The sequence below is a fragment of the Lithobates pipiens genome, unplaced genomic scaffold (assembly GCF_037356315.1).
Source record: "Lithobates pipiens isolate NorthernLeopardFrog02 unplaced genomic scaffold, aLitPip1_a1.2 Scaffold_18, whole genome shotgun sequence".
NCBI classification, from domain to species: Eukaryota; Metazoa; Chordata; class Amphibia; order Anura; family Ranidae; genus Lithobates; species Lithobates pipiens.
Window position 1 is genome coordinate 628,687,745 of NW_027507758.1, and position 18,718 is coordinate 628,706,462.

The 18,718-nt window shown below is 44.5% G+C and overlaps 1 protein-coding gene across 1 annotated transcript in view; it reads right to left on the minus strand.

Moving 5' to 3' along the window:
• Positions 1 to 14,496, minus strand: part of LOC143986874 (uncharacterized) — a 259,820-nt gene extending 245,324 nt beyond the window's left edge. The window contains 5 exon segments of the mRNA XM_077485281.1: positions 3,355 to 3,496; positions 3,619 to 3,816; positions 5,937 to 6,071; positions 6,199 to 6,329; positions 14,332 to 14,496. Of these exon segments, the coding sequence (XP_077341407.1) occupies positions 3,355 to 3,496; positions 3,619 to 3,816; positions 5,937 to 6,071; positions 6,199 to 6,294 (571 nt within the window). The 5' untranslated portion in view covers positions 6,295 to 6,329; positions 14,332 to 14,496.
• Between the last annotated feature and the right edge of the window lie 4,222 nt (positions 14,497 to 18,718).

Sequence of the window (18,718 nt, forward strand, 5' to 3'; positions counted from 1 at the left end):
AACCTGCGTTACATCAGAGGGGGTGGGGTCACCCACACGTCACTGGGGAACCCCTGGCTTCCCTCTCCAGCGTCAGAGGGGCGGGGTCAGGTGACGGGTGGCCCCGCCCTCCTAATATAAGAAACGTCAGCGCTGGGATCCCCGCAGTGTCTCCGCAGTGGAGACAGAAGAAGGATGTATGGACAGCGCTGGACTGAGAGATCCCCCGTCGCTGGATATGATCATCCATCGCTGGACCCCGGAGATCCATCGCTGGATAGCAAGAGTGGATTAGCACCGCTGGAATATTTTTAAAAAAAAATTTATTTTTAATAAAGGAATTTTTCAAAAGTGTGTTTGTCTTATTTAACCATTTTTACACTTTCTTTGTGAAATGGTCTGATCTAATGGAATGATCTTACCATTTCAAACAGGGGGGGGGCGGGATCTGGGGGTCCCTTTGTTAAAGGGGGCTTCCAGATTCTGATAAGCCCCCCGCCCGCAGACCCTCACAACCACCGGCCAGGGTTGTGAGGATGAGGCCCTTGTCCTCATCAACATGGGGACAAGGTGCTTTGAGGGGTCACAGACACCCAAAGCATCCTCCCAATGTTGAGGGTATGTGGGCTGGTACGGTTCAGGAGGGAGGGGGGCCGCTCTCTCGTCCCCCCCTCTTTTCCTGCGGCCTGCCAGGTTGCATGCTTGGATAAAGGGTCTGGTATGGATTTTTAGGGGGACCCCCACGTCAATTTTTTTTAAAATTTGACACGGGGTTAGCCTTAATATCCATGTCAGACCTGAAGGGCCTGGTAATTGAATTTAGGGGAACCCCCGCGCTTTTTTTATTTTTTATCAATGAATGAATGAATTGTCGGCTAATACAGAGAACACTCATTGAATGTTCTCTGTATTACGGGAGCCGACAATTTAGCCGCAAGTGATTTTAAAAGACTTTTTTTCCTGCACAAATGACACTTTGTGCAGGAACAGTTCTAAGCACCAGAAACATGCGCCCCTTCACAGGCATACTATAGATACCCCCCAGCTACGAAATTTAAAGGAATATTACACTTTTATTGTTTCACTTTAATCATTATTAAAATCACTGCTCCTGAAAAAAACGGCCGTTTTTAAAACTTTTTTTTGCATTGATCCATGTCCCCTGGGGCAGGACCCAGGTCCCCAAACACTTTTTAGGACAGTAACTTGCATATTACCCTTTAAAATTAGCACTTTAGATTGTGAACGTTCGAGTCCCGTAGACTTTAATAGGGTTCTAAAGTTCACACGAAGTTTAGGTCTGTTCGCAGGTTCTGGTGCGAACCGAACAGGGGGGTGTTCGGCTCATCCCTAATGACAGAGACAGAGAAAGAAGAACTTTCTCTTCTAATTCCATCCACCATGTTGTTACTCCATGCTGCGTCAGGAGGGAGGTGCTTCCCGCCGACCCCATCGGAGCACTCCAACTACCTCTCGATAGTCCATCTGCCATTTCTCCATTTTCCCCTCCTTTCCTTACCCCCCCCCCAAAAAAAAACCCCCAAAGGATTCCCCTATTAAAATTCCAAAAAAAAAACTCATATTAACCACTTTCAGACCGGACCATTTTGCTGCCTTAAGACCAGACCACTTTTTGCGATTCACCACTGCGTCGCTTTAACTGACAATTGCGCAGTCATGCGACGTGGCTCCGAAAGAAAATTGACGTCCTTTTTTTCCCACAAATAGAGCTTTCTTTTGGTGGTATTTGATCACCCCTGCATTTTTATTTTTTGCGTTATAATAAATATCCCCCAAAAATATATAAAAAAAGAAACATTTTTTTCCTCAGTTTAGGCCGATACGTATTCTTCTACATATTTTTGGTAAAAAAAAATCCCAATAAGCGATTATTGATTGGTTTGCGCAAAAGTTATAGCTTTTAAAAAATAGGGGAAAGGTTTATGGCATTTTTATTTATATTTTTTTTTTACTAGTAATGGCAGCGATTTTTATTGTGACTGTGACATTATGGCGGAAACATCGGACATTTTTGACACATTTTTGGGACCGATGTCATTTATACAGCAATCAGTGCTATACAAATGCACTGATTCCTGTGTAAATGACACTGGCAGTGAAGGGGTTAAGTGTTCCTAGGGGCGTGTTACTAACTGTGAGGGGCTGGGCTTTGTGTTAGTGAACACTGATCTCTGCTCCAATCACATGGAGCAGAGATCAGCGTCACTTGTTGCTAGGCAGAACGGGGAAATGCTGTTTACAAAGGCATCTCCCTGTTCAGCCTTCACGCGAGACGATCATGGGTATGCCCACGGTGATCGAGTCCACGGGACACGGGACCCGCGACCGTACTCATGGGTGTCCCGACCGGCACACAAGCACGCCGGCGCGCATGCGATGGCAGGGCGGCATATACAAATGGACATACCTGTACACCAATATGCCTGCCCATGCCATTCTGCCGATGTACATCGGCGTGTGTCGGTCGGGAACTGGTTAAACAATATTAGGTTCCACAGTTGGAAGATGTTATGACATTATTATGAGTGCAGTCAGTTAAAATTCAATGTTTAATAAAAGTAAGATCAACTCACATTTTGTTGAGATATAGTGTGCATGACATAAGTAGCTTGGGCTCCTGTAGTCCAGCTGGACAGCGGTGATGGTCGGGAGGCGTGCTCTTGGAGCATGCATTCTCTTTCATCAGGCATATCAACATATGCCTAAAGAAGGAGCACGCATGCCCTGAATGCGACCTCGACCACGCCTCCCGTCCATCACCGCTGACGTGCTTGTTGTGTGACCGTCTTCAGCCTCGGAGCTGCCGGGAACTGCTGACCACCACCGCTGCCCAGCTGGACTACAGGAGCACAAGGCACTTCTGCTCTCTACAGCTTGCTGTCCACACTGATATAGACTATAACCCCTAAACCCTGGTGTGGCCTCATCAGTAAATTAACTTTGCCTACTGGCAAACCTGGACCTTGGAACCATTTCCATATCGCACTAGCTGCGTTTCTAGCGCTCCATCTTTTTACATTTTTATGACATTATTATAAAGATGTAAAAATCTGTGCTCCAATCAAATCATCAGATATAAAATGTCCAGCTGGTAGGAAATGGGTGTAACAAAAGAGAATACATATTATGTGTATATATAGCAGTGGGTTGAGGGGAGAGAGCAGAAGTCAGGCCTATGTGATGTACAACATATTGTATAAAATACAACAGATAGGACGATATAGTGTCAGAATTATGTAATGTACAACATAGAGTTTATAGTGCAGAGGTCAGGAGTATGTAATGTACACCATAGAGTATATAGTGCAGGGGTCAGGAGTATGTAATGTACAACAGAGTGTGTTAATGACCCACCTGTGCTGATCTCTGTAGGAGTGTCCTCCTTTATAATTAGCCTTATTATTCCATCCTCCTCCATAGACTGCTGATCATCCCTCACATATGTTTCTTCTCCTTCTGCTTTAACCTCAAATTCTATATCGATTGGATCTCCACTCTAAATCAAGAAAATAATAAAAAAAAGAGATAATCTGTAATACATAAGCTTTAATATTGTGACATCATATTTAAAAAATGAACATATCACTTCAACTAGTCCATGTTCTAGATGCCACCAACCTTGTAAAAGTGAGGGATGGTGTGACCTTCCTGTGTGGAATCCCGGGAATACAGAGGACGGGGACATCTCTCTGGTGGGTTCCTGGTATTAGGTGGCTCCATCATATCCTTGTGTCCTTCTGAAAACTCCTCCGTCACTCCATACTCCTCATCCTCCTCTTCTTTAAGAACAATATTATCATCCCCAAGGTTTCCACTCTGAATATATAATAAAACATTATTTGTAATAAACATACTTATGTATAGGTCTTAACTACCTCCCACCCGGCCACTGCACATAAACACCTCTGTGGTCCTTTCTTCGTTCTGAGTGGACTATAAGGAATGTCCCTCAGAACGAGTGCTCGCAGCGCAGCCAGGAGGCGCACTGTGCCTCAATCCTGTGATCACTTTGATCACAGGATCCAGCTGAGCAGAGATCAGGATATGGGTACTGTGATTGGCCCTCCCAATCACCTGACGGCTGTGTCCAATCACAGCCGTCACAATGTAAACAGTGACAGTTCTCCCCACCGAGCTCAGTGTGCGGGGGGGAGAGGAGGAATCTGCAGATCCATGACAGCTCTCTGTGTGAGGATGATTTTACATAGAGAGCTGTTACAGATCACACCACAAAGTACACCAGGCACCACTAATACCCCTGTCCCTATACAAATTTCAGTGGCCAAAACCAAATAAGCACTGATTTGGGTTATTTTTAAAAAGAAACGTAGCAGCATAATTTTTGGTCAAAATTTATCAAGAGAAATTACTTATTTGTTAAATTTTATAACAGAAACTAAGAAAAATGAATTTTTTTGAAAATATTCAGTCTTTTTTTATTTGTAGCTTAAAAAATAAAAACCCCAGTGGCGATTAAATACCACCAAAAAAGCTCTATTTGTGTGAAAAAATGTGGGTACAGGGTCACATGACCACGCAATTCTCATTCAAAGTGTGACAGCGCTGAAAGCTGAAAATTGGTCTGGGAAGGATGGAGGTGAAAGTGCCCGGTATTGATGTGGTTAAAAGAGATGTATTTTTTTTTTTTTTAAGAATTATCCTTACCTAGGTGGATGAAGTATCTGTCCCCACTGCCTCTGACACCCGAGCAAATGAACGCCGCCTATCACTCGGTTCCCATAGATCCATGAGCAGAGAGCTGGTGACTGTCAGTCATCGGCACTCTGCTCTTCCTCCCCGCATTCACTGGAGCACTGGGCTATGGAGAGGGCGCGAGTGGCCGACTTGGGCTCTCAGCAGCTTGCTGAGAGGCTGAGCCGGGTGCCGGTCCAGACACGTGGGTGGATTCCGACTTCATTGTCGTGATCTTGCCTGGGCCGGCTCTATGATGTCAGCTGACAGCGGACTTCATACAGCTGTCAGCTGAAAATGTATAATGCCCTTTACACACGATACGATTTTCCGACAACAAAAGCTTTTTTTCCGATGGATGTTGGCTCAAACTTGTCTTGCATACACACGGTCACACAAAGTTGGTTGGAAATTCCGAACGTCAAGAACACGGTGACGTACAACACGAATGACGAGCCGAGAAAAATTAACTTCAATAGCCAGTGCTGCTTTTCTGCTTGATTGCAGGCATGCATGGCACTTTGTGCGTCGGAATTGTGTACACACGATCGGAATTTACGACAAAGGATTTTGTTGTTGGAAAATTTGAGAACCAGCTCGATTTTTTTTTCAACCAGCTTTTGTGTGACGGAAATTCCGATGGAAAATGTCCGACAACAAGCTCCTATCAAACATTTTCCATCAGAAAATCCTATCATGTGTAAGGAGGCATAACAGTAGTGCAGAAAGAACTGCACTTTTGTGATCCACAGGAGAAACACAGCCAAACAAGCTTTGGCTGTTCTTCTCCTTTAACTACCAATAAGTGTTATTCTTCTACCTAATAATGTTTTGGATAGTTGTGATCTTCCTGTGTGGAATCCCGGGAATACAGAGGACGGGGACATCTCTCTGGTGGGTTCCCATTACTGGATCCATCTGTAGGAAACACACACACTGACTGAATACATTGTTTCTATGTGTTTATCAGATGATGGGGGATCTAGGTGGATCCTCCGTACTGCTCTCTCCTTTACAATAAAGTCTCCTTTTAACCGGTGATGTGAGGGGCGGCTGATTGTCCATCATGATGTCCTTGTAGAGATCCTTGTGTGCTTCTAAATACTCACACTCCTCCATGGAGTAATAGACAGTGACATCCTGACACCTTATAGGAACCTGACACACACAATGATACAGTCACCATCCAGACACATCCCTTGTCTGTTACTGGATAATGTCCCAGAATTCCCAGCACCGCTCACCTCTCCTGTCAGCAGCTCCATCATCTTCTTGGTGACTTCTAGAATCTTCTGCATGTTGTGTCTCTCAGATTTTAGGGAGTCACATGGAGGCACTGTGATGGTCATATGATCACCTGACTTCATAGGAGGAAATCTCTGTATTGAGGAACCAATAGGAATATCATGTCAGAATCCCAGAATCCTCCTCACCTCTCCGGTCAGGTCTGTGTTTTATTAATAGAGATAAGAGTGATGTCATGTGACCTCCCAGAATCCTCCTCACCTCTCCAGTCAGCAGGTAGATGATCTCCAGGGTGAGGTTTAGTATCTTCTCAGTCATGTGGCTCTGGTCCTCCTCCATCCTCATTGGTGCCATCATTTGATCTATACAGGTCCCCTTGTAGACAGATAACTCTGGGAAATAAAAATAAGAATTGTTTGGATGGAATTGGTCGAACAATAATAGGTCCTCTTTATGGAGAGATATGGGGTCTATAATGAATGCAAACATCCCATGTGACAGTAATAGGAGGTGACGGGTCCTCTTTATGGAGAGATCTGGGGTCTATAATGAATGTAAACATCCCATTAGACAGTAATAGACAGTGACAGGTCCTCTTTATGGAGAGATCTGGGGTATATAAGGAATGTAAACATCCCATGTGATAGGTCCTCTTTATGGAGAGATCTGGGGTCTATAATGAATGTAAACATCCCATGTGACAGTAATAGGAGATGACTGGTCCTCTTTATGGAGAGATCTGGGGTCTATAATGAATGTAAACATCACATGTGACAGTAATAGGTGGTGACAGGACCTCTTTATGGAGAGATCTGGGGTCTATAATTATTATTATTCACGATTTATATAGCACCAACAGTTTACGCAGCGCTTTACAATGTATAGGGTGGGACAACACAATTACAGTACAATACAAAAGGTACAGGAGGGCCCTGCTCGTAGAGCTTACATTCTAAAGGGAGGGGGTGGTAAACATGAAAATGAATGTAAACATCCAATGTGACAGTAATAGGAGGTGACAGGTCCTCTTTATGGAGAGATCTGGGGTCTATAATGAATGTGAACATCCTATCTATCTATGCATATGTGTGTACATATACGGTACATACACACACAAGACGTACATAAGTGCATACGTACACACACACTCAACATGGACCAACGAGGACAGATCTGGTCATAGTAGAATATTCATTTCAATGCCCTCATTAAGGCCCCCAGGCGATAGACTATCCAAAGTATAAATCCAGTAATTTTCCCTCTCACATAGCCGTTTATAGGGTACTGCTTCGGGAAAGTGGTTGGATTTGGCCTCTATGACCCAAACGCAAAGCCCTAAAGATGACAGCTTGTGAAACTCTTTTAAGTGCCTCGAGACTCTATATTTATCCACACCCTTCTCAACAAAGTTACGGCGTTCATCCAACTTTTTTTGGAGAGTATGGATGGTGCTGTCTACATAGAGTAGGCCGCATGGACACATCAAGAGGTATACAACGTAATCAGATGAGTATGTAAAGAAATCCGGTATGGTGTACTGCTCTCCTTTACATGTGAAATCTTGTTGTCTATGTGTCACGTGTTTACACGGGAGACATAGGGGTTTTTGCACTGATACATTCCCTTGATGTTAAAGAATGTCAGGGAAGCACTAGTGATCGGTAGTGATGGTTATATTTTACTGAGAGCTATTTGACTTGTATGGAACTGTGTGACAAACCACACTGGTTGCATACTATGCTCTGTTTTAGCCTGTCACTTTTTACATCTATATGAAGATAGTGTTGAAAAGATTCTTCAACAATATCCTCGATGTAGACTTTTTCTTTAACCACTTTCAGACCGGACCATTTTGCTGGTAAATGACCAGAGGTCTTTTTACACTTTGGCACTGCGCTGCTTTAACTGGTAATTGCGCGGTCATGCAATGTTGTACCCAAACAAAATTTGCGTCCTTTTCTTCCCACAAATAGAGCTTTCTTTTGATGGTATTTGATTGCCTCTGCGATTTTTATTTTTTGCGATATAAACGTAAAAAGACCGCAAATTTTGAAAAAAAATGATATTTTCTACTTTTTGTTATTAGAAAAATCCAATAAACTCAATTTTAGTCATACATTTAGGCCAAAATGTATTCAGCCACATGTCTTTGGTAAAAAAAAAGTCAATAATTGTATATTTATTGGTTTGCGCAAAAGTTGTCACATCTACAAACTAAGGTACGTTTTCTGGAATTTACGCAGCTTTTAGTTTACGACTGCCTATCTCATTTCTTGAGGTGCTAAAATGGCAGGGCAGTACAAAACCCCCCCAAATGACCCCATTTTGGAAAGTAGACCCCCTAAGGAAATTGATAAGAGGCATGTTGAGCCCATTGAATATTTTATTTTTTTGCCTCAAGCGATTGAATAATGACAAAAAAAAATTTTTTTTTTTTTTTTTTACACAAAGTTGTCACTAAATGATATATTGCTCACACATGCTATGGGCGTATGTGAAATGACACCCCAAAATAAATTCTGCTGCTTCTCCTGAGTACGGGGATACCACATATGTGGGACTTTTTGGGAGCCTAGCCGCGTACGGGGCCCCGAAAACCAAGCACCGCCTTCAGGCTTTCTAAGGGCGTAAATTTTTGAGTTCACTTCTCACTACCTATTACAGTTTTGAAGGCCATAAAATGCCAAGATGGCACAAAACCCCCACAAATGACCCCATTTTAGAAAGTAGACACCCCAAGCTATTTGCTGAGAGGCATGTTGAGTTCATGGAATATTTTATATTTTGCCACAAGTTGCGGGAAAATTACAAACTTTTTTTTTTTTTTTTTCACAAAGTTGTCACTAAATGATATATTGCTCACACATGCCATGGGCATATGTGAAATGACACCCCAAAATAAATTCTGCTGCTTCTCCTGAGTACGGGGATACCACATATGTGGGACTTTTTAGGAGCCTAGCCGCGTACGGGGCCCCGAAAACCAAGCACCGCCTTCAGGCTTTCTAAGGGCGTAAATTTTTGAGTTCACTTCTCACTACCTATTACAGTTTTGAAGGCCATAAAATGCCAAGATGGCACAAAACCCCCACAAATGACCCCATTTTAGAAAGTAGACACCCCAAGCTATTTGCTGAGAGGCATGTTGAGTCCATGGAATATTTTATATTTTGCCACAAGTTGCGGGAAAATTACAAACTTTTTTTTTTTTTTTTTTTTTTTCACAAAGTTGTCACTAAATGATATATTGCTCACGCATGCCATGGGCATATGTGAAATGACACCCCAAAATAAATTCTGCTGCTTCTCCTGAGTACGGGGATACCACATATGTGGGACTTTTTGGGAGCCTAGCCGCGTACGGGGCCCCGAAAACCAAGCACCGCCTTCAGGCTTTCTAAGGGCGTTACAGTTTTGAAGGCCATAAAATGCCAAGATGGCACAAACCCCCCCCAAATGACCCCATTTTGGAAAGTAGACACCCCTAAATTTAGGGGTACACTAGTGAGACTAGGTAATAAATGGCGGGTGCCCTGAAACTATAAAAAAATAACTAACCAACCAGCGTCACCTGTAACAGTTATATGGTGATCACTGGTGAAAGGGTTAACTAGGGGGCAATCAGGGGGCTTTATGCGGTAGTATATGGGGGTCCCTGGCGCTATAAAAAGCTGCGGCGAACCTAAATACCTACCTGCCTAACTAGCGTCACCTGTGACACTAATACAGCGATCAGAAAAACGATCGCTTATTAGGCTGGGTTCACACTGGAGCGATGCGGGAACGCCACGAATGCGCGGCGGGTTCCCGCATCGCATGCCTCCCGGCGGCAGTTCACACTGCCCTATGCGAACTGCTGGGAGTGTCAGTGAAATGTTACTGACACCCCCAGATCAGTTCGCATATCGCAGTGCGATCTGCAAACTCGGATCGCATGGTGTGAACACCCATGCGATCCGATTCTGCTGCGGGCCAAAAAAAGGGTCCCGTGCGAATTTGCGGCGGGTGCGGCGAATGGCTGAACTCGAATCGCACAGAGATCGGATGTGATTTGCACTGCAGTGCGGTGCGAATCACATCCGTTCTCAAACCGCTGCAATGTGAACCCAGCCTTAGTGACACTGGCGACGGGGGGTGATCACGGGGTTAAACCTTTATTGGGGGGGTTAGGGGGGTACATTAGAACTAAAGGGGGCTAACCCTAACTGCCCTAACAGTTATTACAGTCACAAATGTCACCAATGCAAAAAAAAAAAAAAAAAAAAAAAAAAAAAATGACATTGGTGTCACTGTGACTGGGGGGCAGGGGTAATTGGGGGGGTGATCGGGGGGTAAAGGGGGGGTGTGAGTGTGCCTGGCATGTTCTACTGTGTGTGTAGAGTGTTGGTGCAACTCACCGATCCGCTCTCCTCCGTGTCGGAACGAAAAATACCGACACGGAGGAGAGAATACATCACTTCCTCTCCTGTGTTTACATTACAGGAGAGGAAGTGATGTCACGGGGGATTTCCATTCGTCGAGAGCGATCGCGAGGGGGTGGCCATGAATGAATGGCCGCCCCCTCATCCCGGATCGCTCTCGAAGGAATGCCGACCGCCGCAGGCACCGGGGGGGGCCCGATCGGGCCCCCCACCCGCGGGCAGGCAGGGACTTATATATACGCCCATATGCCTGCCCGTGCCATTCTGCCGACGTATATCGTCGTGCGGCAGTCGGCAAGTGGTTAAATTTGGTCTTGAGTATCTGACCATGGGTATTGTAGTCCTGTGTACGAGTAGCGTTATGCTTAAGACGGCAGAACTGGCTCTTCGGGATGTTGTTCACCCTCAACGTGGATGGTGACAATTCCTATAGTGCAAATAGGAGTTGCCGGAGGTGGGTTTTGTGAAATTCTGAGCACAAATACTGTTGTCATGATGGAACAATTCTAGATCCAAAAACGCAAGCTTATTGTCATCAGATACTGCAGTGAATGACAAGCCCATAGTGTTGGTGTTGCAATGTTGTAGAAATCCAGAGATTAGAGTATCTGGCCCATCCCAAATAATGACAACGTCATCGATATCAAGTCCATAGAATACTAAATGGGAGGCGTAGGGGTTGTTCTGCCAAATATGTCGATGTAGATAAGTATTTAGTCTATTCGTTTAAGCTTATTAATTTTTTAATTTTTTAAAAGTATAATTTTAAATAATAATTTTCTAAACCTATTAATTTCACCTTTCAGTTTATTGGTAATTTTAGTCATAATCACGTGAAATTGTTTAAGAGTGTCAAAATAGTATGTTCAGCTGGTGGAATTGTAATTTGCCTCAATGTTTACATGTTCCCATGGTTACCCATTTAGCCAGTCACTTAGTACTTAGTCTATGCGTATATATAAAAAACCCTCTTCAAAGATGGCCCCCCAGCAGAGCCTGAGGAAGGAGCACGCATGCTCCGAACACACGCTCCTCCCCGCTGACCCTGTGCCCGGAAGTGACGACACCCTGCCATGTTCCTGTGCATCGCCAATCCCTGTCCCAGCTTTCCAGGACCGCTGGGCTCCACCAATGTGACCGGATAAAGGACGGACACACGGACATTCCAGCCAGCAACACCAGGCAGTTCCCGGGAAGGCGCGGATGACACCGATATCTATGTGGGTTTTATATCGCTGGTTTGTGAGTGTTTATGATTTGAATTCATGAAATGTCTTAACTGCTACACTTAGAAGGCGCTGCTTTGTTCCAGTTCTTGACAATAATAGGCAGTGGCAGTAGTGGTGCACCGAAATTTCGCCTGCCGAAAATTATCGGCCGAATGACAAAAAAAGCCGATACCGAAAAGGGGGGAGTGGTCTGCCCCGGGTGCCGCCCATTGTGGGAGTGTCTCTCTTTCCTGCTCTCCTTGTGTTAGCAGGGGCACTAGTGTGGCACACCCACCCAGGGGCGGACCGTCGCCTGCTTCATCATAGGAACGCCAGCTTCCCTCCCTGCTCAGAAAAACCCTGTCCTCAGCCTGCCCAATCTACCATCGCAGCTTCAGTGTCTGGCTGCGGCTCCTCCCCCGTGGTTTCCTAGCAATGGGACGCTGTAGATGGTGAAGTGGTGGCGTAAGGTATTATGGTGTGACGCCGTCCAAGGAGAAGGGAAAAAAGAACGTGGGCGGGAAGAAGGCGGCAGAGGACAGGACCAGAGGGGAGCCCGTCACCGAGGAGAGCAAGGAGTTCTACAAACTCCAGATCTGGGACCTCGGGGACTTCCAGGAGAGGTGATGGTGGAGAAGGCTACAGGTCTCAGCATGCCCTGACTGGAAGAGGAGCAACAAGTTTAAGGTAGCACTACAACTCCCAGCATGCCATGTAAAAGTAAATGTTTTCATGAAAGTGCATCAAACTCCTGCATACCACCTCGCCTTCATAAAATATGCATACTTTAGCACATCTAAAAACCTAAAAACATACATAGAAAATGTGACAGGGAAAAGAACGTACTACACTCATGTGGTTCCGGCTAAAGTCATGTTTGTAAATTTTCATGTGCATTTGCGGCACATAAAAATGCAGCACTCTGCTTCTTTTTTTTTTTTTTTTAACTGCACATGAAAGCGCTGCAGTAGTATAATCAAAGCTTATTGGGATCCTTCTGACTCTGACCATCTCCTGTACCATGTCTGCAGTCTCTGACCATCTCCTGCGTCATATCTGCTAGAGGTACACTGCATGGAAATTTTGCTAATACTATTAGCAATGTGTCATATAAAAACGTATACAGTCATTGTCGGTATCGGTTTTCGGCCTAGTGTATTTTTCATTTTTGGTTTCGGCACCAAAAAACCCATTCGGTGCACCCCTAAGTGACAGGTACTCTTTATGGAGAAATTGGGGGGGGGGGTCTATAAAACCCCAAATCCCTCCTTTGCACTTGAAAGTATTCAAAACGCCAAGATTGGCGTTTTGAATACTTTCTATTTTTTAAAACTGGTGCCTTTAGGATGCCAGTATTCGGGAAGTGATATCATGACATCGCTTTCAGGTTACTAGATCCGAGACCTGAACAGTGCCGATTCCAGCTTTGTTCGGGTCTCCGGCCAGCCGGTGGGACGGGAGACCTGGGCGGAGTGGCAGGAAGAGGGGGGTCTCCGCCCGCTGCTTGTAATAACAGCTGAGTGGCTGCTTAGCGACATCGGTTGTTATTACAATGAAGCTGACCGTCCACGCTAAAGAACGGTACTGGGTTACCCATAGCTTAATGCATCACTCCGGTACAATCCCTAGAAGAAATATTGTTAATATCGGGAAGTATGTTAGCGATACCGATTCTTCAAAAAAAGTGAATATCAGCCACATTGATAATCGATCGACTCCTAATGTAGATGTGAGGGGGTAATAAGAGGGTTGCTGTACATTTAAGAAATAAACTATTGTCCCCCATGGGAACACATTTAGTCTGGACTGTGTAGTTTTTGTTACATCTTGGAGGACCGGGAACCCTCTTGGTCTGCAGGATCAGATATTCCTCTTTACTCTGTTGGGTTTGCTTTCTTTCTGAACTGGTTTGCACCTGAAACCAAACTCCTCTAAGAACAAGTGCTCATCAACGAGTGAAGTAATGTCCTTCTTCATCTTACCTGATATTCCAGAAAAAAAAAAATCACATGACCACTGAGACAATAAGATGGTTAAGGTTGTCAGTTCCGGAAGGTCTGAAAGTGGGCTGGGAGGGCCATCACAGACCCACTTATGTCCCTCAGAGCCCCCTGAGCTCTCCAGTCCCCTATTCCCTCAAAGTCATCCAGCCTGACTACCCCCTCAAGGTTCCCACTCTGCAGCTGGACTACCCCCTCAAGGGTCCCAGAGTCCTTCAGCTACATTACCCCTTCAGAGGCCCCTAAAGTCTTTCAGTTTTACTAAACCCTCACAGCCTCTCAGCTCCTCAACTTCCCTCAGTATTTTCTCCCTCTGGCACCAATGATGGAACATATTCTTCATGGACGACTGGGGAATGTTTTCTTCCTCCCCGCAATGTAAGGGGCTCTATACTTCATACTCCTGACCCCTGCACCCCATCATTGTGTTGGCTGCATATTGTAATGATTGCCCATTGGCTGCCTGTGTAGTGTAATAATTGTCCTTTGTAGGCCATGTATGGTCAGGATGGTCATTGTCTTGTTTATTTATTGTCAGTGCTGTTTGTTTAGAGGACCATATTACTAGAATTTATCTCCAAAAGAATGTTCCGGCCCTGTACATGAGTAAATGTTGTGCCCCTGAAGGGGTTAATCTAGGTTTCCACACTATATATGTGTGTAGCATCATCTACTGGAGATAAAAGACATCACAGTGACTATGGAGGAAGAGGACGGACATGACGGGGGGTTACTGGGTGTAAATAGAAAATAAGATCTTATTACCTCCTCTACTGCCACTTCCAGCAACGTCTTCTCTCTACTTCCTCCCGACTCACCTCTCACCCGGATCTTCCTGTCTGTAACTGACATCACTTCCTGTCTGTCATCCATAGAGACTTCCTATCTGGGTAGAAATTAGATCACCACCTTGTGGAGATCAGAGGAACTGCAGCTTGAAAAACATAATGTACTGTGAACACGTCCTTGTGCTGTGTGTGTATGTACCCTACACCGATCAGCCATAACATTCTGACCACTGATAGGTGAAATTAATAACATTGATTATCTCATTATAATGGCATCTGGAAGCGGGTGGAATATATTACACACCTCCCAACTTTCTGAGATGAAAACAAGGGACACCTATTAGCAAAAATATGTAGGTGTAGGACACACACCTTCACCACGCCCCCTTAAACGCAAGTTATAAAAATAATTATTAGTTAAAGCGGTTCTCCACCCTAAAGTGGAAGTTCCGCTAATCTGATCCCTCCCCCCCCCCCCCCCGGTGCCACAGTTGGCACCTTTCAGGGGGGAGGGGGGTGCAGTTACCTGGATAATCCAGGTATCTGCACCCACGTCCGGGACAGACCGCCGCAGATGCCCCGCCCCCCGTTGTGTTCTGGGAAACACACAGTTCCCAGGACACAGCGGGGACCAGAAGAGACGTGCAGCGCGACTCGCGCATGGGCAGTAGGGAACCGGGCAGTGAAGCCGCAGCGCTTCACTTCCCGATTCCCTGACAGAGGATGGCGGCGGGGGCAGCAGAGACACGAGCGATCGCTGGACCCTGGGACAGGTAAGTGTCAATTTAATAAAAGTCAGCAACTGCAATATTAGTAGCTGCTGGCTTTTAATATTTTTTTTTTAGGTGCAGAACCGCTTTAAACCCACAAGTGCTTTTTTTACCACTATAATTTCTTTATATTGGCTTTTGAAATTTACAAATACAGCAATTTAAAAATTTAATGAAAGGTTTAGCACTGGGAGATAAATAGTGCATTTTATATACAACTATATAGATAAGACCAGAATGAGGGACAAGTGAGGAGGAGGAACTTTGTTCTAAATCAGGGACTGTTGGGAGCTATGATATTAGGAAGCAGGTAAACATGTTGTCCCTGAAGTTGATGTGTTGAAAGCAAATAAAATGGGCATTACAGTCTGTTATGTAGCGCTGGTATCCTTGTCTTCTGATGTGTATTAGAATTACAATGAACGTCTATGGACGGTTCTATAGCTTAGTGTTTGGCGCTATCTAGCGGCCAAATACTGAAAGTGAACTTAAATGATTTTTGGCTTTCAAGCATTGAACTATTTACAGGAAGTGACTGTTATTTACGTTGGAGAGTTGACCCCTTTACCCAGGATGCTGAGTGACCTACCAATGGACACCCTCTCTTGCATTGCATGCTGAGTAGGAGATAAAAGGACCCTGAGCAGCCATTTTAGCTCGCTTGGGAACGCATGGTTTGCCTGTGAGGACTTGTGCAGGGGCCTCATGGAGGAAGCGGCCTATCGCCTGTGCGGAGCGCAACCCTGCTCGGTTGTGGGAGTGACCTGAAGTGCCAGAAACACAGTGATTGGATTGAGATGATCCAGAGACACTCGTTTGAGCATGGGAAGACCAGGTCCCCTCCATCGGAAAGAGATGGAGTGACGGAGCCAGCTAATGCAGGAGCAAGCTGCAACCACCGGACCAAAGTTACCATAACAAGTTTCCAATCCAGTTGGTGAGCAGGTTGCTACCCACCGTTTTCTAAACCATTGCACCTAGTCAGACTTATATACAGGCCTCGCTAGGATACTTAGTCCCACAGAGGAAGAGTATAGCAACTGACGCTAGGCAGGCATAAGGCCTACTTATAATCACACTTCAAGCATTCTACTATATTCGCGGAAGCAACACTAGGATCATCCTTAATTTAACTTTAACTGCTTTAACCTCAGATTACAAATTTATAAGGAGTTATCATTGCTAGCGAAGTCCAGAAGATAAATACTGAGTACTTTAAGTGAGATCTTACGCATAGCTATAAAAGTAAGGGGAGCGCCTATATATATATATATATATATATATATATATATATATATATATATATATATATATATATATATATATATTGTTGGCAACTGTTTTATCAAAGTTCATTGTCCTGTCAATCTATGTTGGATGACAGTACAATTGCTGTAATCACCTATTTACAATTATATATAGTAAAATATACTTTGGTTAAGTACCTCTTGTGTGGAGTATTGTTTTCTCCCAGCAGGTGGAGCCAGTGAATCCTGAGAGGACAATACAGGTATATTGTGATATATTATATTGTATTGTATTGTATTGCACCACAGCTGTGTCAAGGGGACTGAGCCAATTCAGTGGGGGTTCATTAGCAGAGTGCAGGCCCAAATCAAACCAGCCACTCCTTCGGGAGTCAGTGCTACATTATGTATGGGGCTGTGTGGGATGTGGATGGCCGGGTGTGTGTGCGTCACTTACCTGGGGAAGAGATGGCACCAGGATGCAGTATGGGAAGAAGACAAGCCGGTGGAGGCAGTGTGATGATTTGACTGGTGGAGTCCATGCCTTGATGGCAGCAAAAGGGGGACCAACTAAATATTAGAGGGATGATCATAATGTTCTGGTGGGTGGTCATAATGTTCTGGTCGGTGGATATAATGTCTGATGGGTGGGTATAATGTTCTGGTGGGTGGGTATAATGTTCTGGTGGGTGGTCATAATGTTCTGGTGGGTGGGTATAATGTTCTGGTGGGTGGTCATAATGTTCTGGTGGGTGGGTATAATGTTCTGGTGGGTGATCATAATGTACTGATGGATGGATATAATGTCTGGTGGGTGGATATAATGTTCTGGTGGGCAGTTATAATGTTCTGGTGGGTGGTCATAATGTTCTGGTGGGTGGTCCTAATATTCTGGTGGGTGAGTATAATGTTCTAGTGGGTGTTCCTAATATTCTGGTGGGTGCTTATAATGTTCTAGTGGGTGGTCCTAATATTCTGGTGGGTGGGTATAATGTTCTGGTGGGTGGGTATAATGTTCTGGTAGGGGATTCCAATGTTATGGTTGTTGGTCATAATGTTCTGGTGGGTGGTTATCATGTTCTGGTGGGTGGGTATAATATTCTGGTGGGTGGGTATAATGATCTGGTTGGTGGGCATAATATTCTGGTGGGTGGGTATAATGTTCTGGTGGGTATAATATTCTGGTGGGTGGATATAATGTTCTGGTGGGTGGTTATAATGTCTGGTGGGTGGGTATAATGTTCTGGTAGGTGATTCTAATGTTATGATTGATGGTCATAATGTTCTGGTGGGTGGTCATCATGTTCTGGTTGGTGGGTATAATGTTCTGGTGGGTGGTCATAATGTTCTGTTGAATAGTTATAATGTTCTGGTGGGTGTAGCTAATGTTCTGGTGGGTGGTTATTATGTCTGGTGGGTGAATATAATGTTCTGGTGGGAGGTTATAATGTTCTGGTGGGTGGTCCTTATATTCTGGTGGGTGGGTATAATATTCTGGTGGGTAGTTATAATGTTCTGGTGGGTATAATGTTCTGGTGGGTGGGTATAATGTTTTGGTGGGTGGGTATAATGTTCTGGTGGGTAATTATAATGTTCTGGTGGGTATAATGTTCTGGTGGGTGGGTATAATGTTCTGGTGGGTAGTTATAATGTTCTAGTGGGTGGTTATAATGTTCTGGTGGGTGGTCATAATGTTTTCTGGTGGGTGGGTATAATGTACTGTTGGGTGGGTATCATGTTCTGGTGGGTGGGTATCATGTTCTGGTGGGTGGGTATCATGTTCTGGTGCGTAGTACATGAATATACAACTTAATAAGAAAAATAAAATGAAATAAAGGAAAAAAATATTTTATTCTCAGCAGGAGAAATAGATGCTAATAGACTGCCGGAGATCCGCTGAAAAAAGGGGATAGGTGGCGATAAGCTGCAGGAGATCTGCTTCTCTTCAACCCCCTCCTTTTTTCTTATCAGATCTCCTGCAGCCTATTAGCACCAATTTACTTGTATTTTTTTTCCTGTAGATCTCCTACATCCTATTTTTCTAATTTCTATGTCTCAGCAGATCTCCTGCAGCTTATTAGCACCCATTTCCATTTCTATGTCTCAGCAGATCTCCTGCAGCCTATTAGCACCCATTTCCCATTTCTATGTCTCAGCAGATCTCCTGCAGCCTGTTAGCACCCATTTCCCCATTAGAGAATTAAATGGTGGTAGCTCCAATTTTTTATGTCACACAATATTAGTGAAATGTTTTAGGAAGCACAAAACGTCAGTAAAAAACTCAGTAAAGGTAATTTTGGGGCCATAGACACAATCTGAAGTTGTGTACAAGTCAATGAAACCCCCG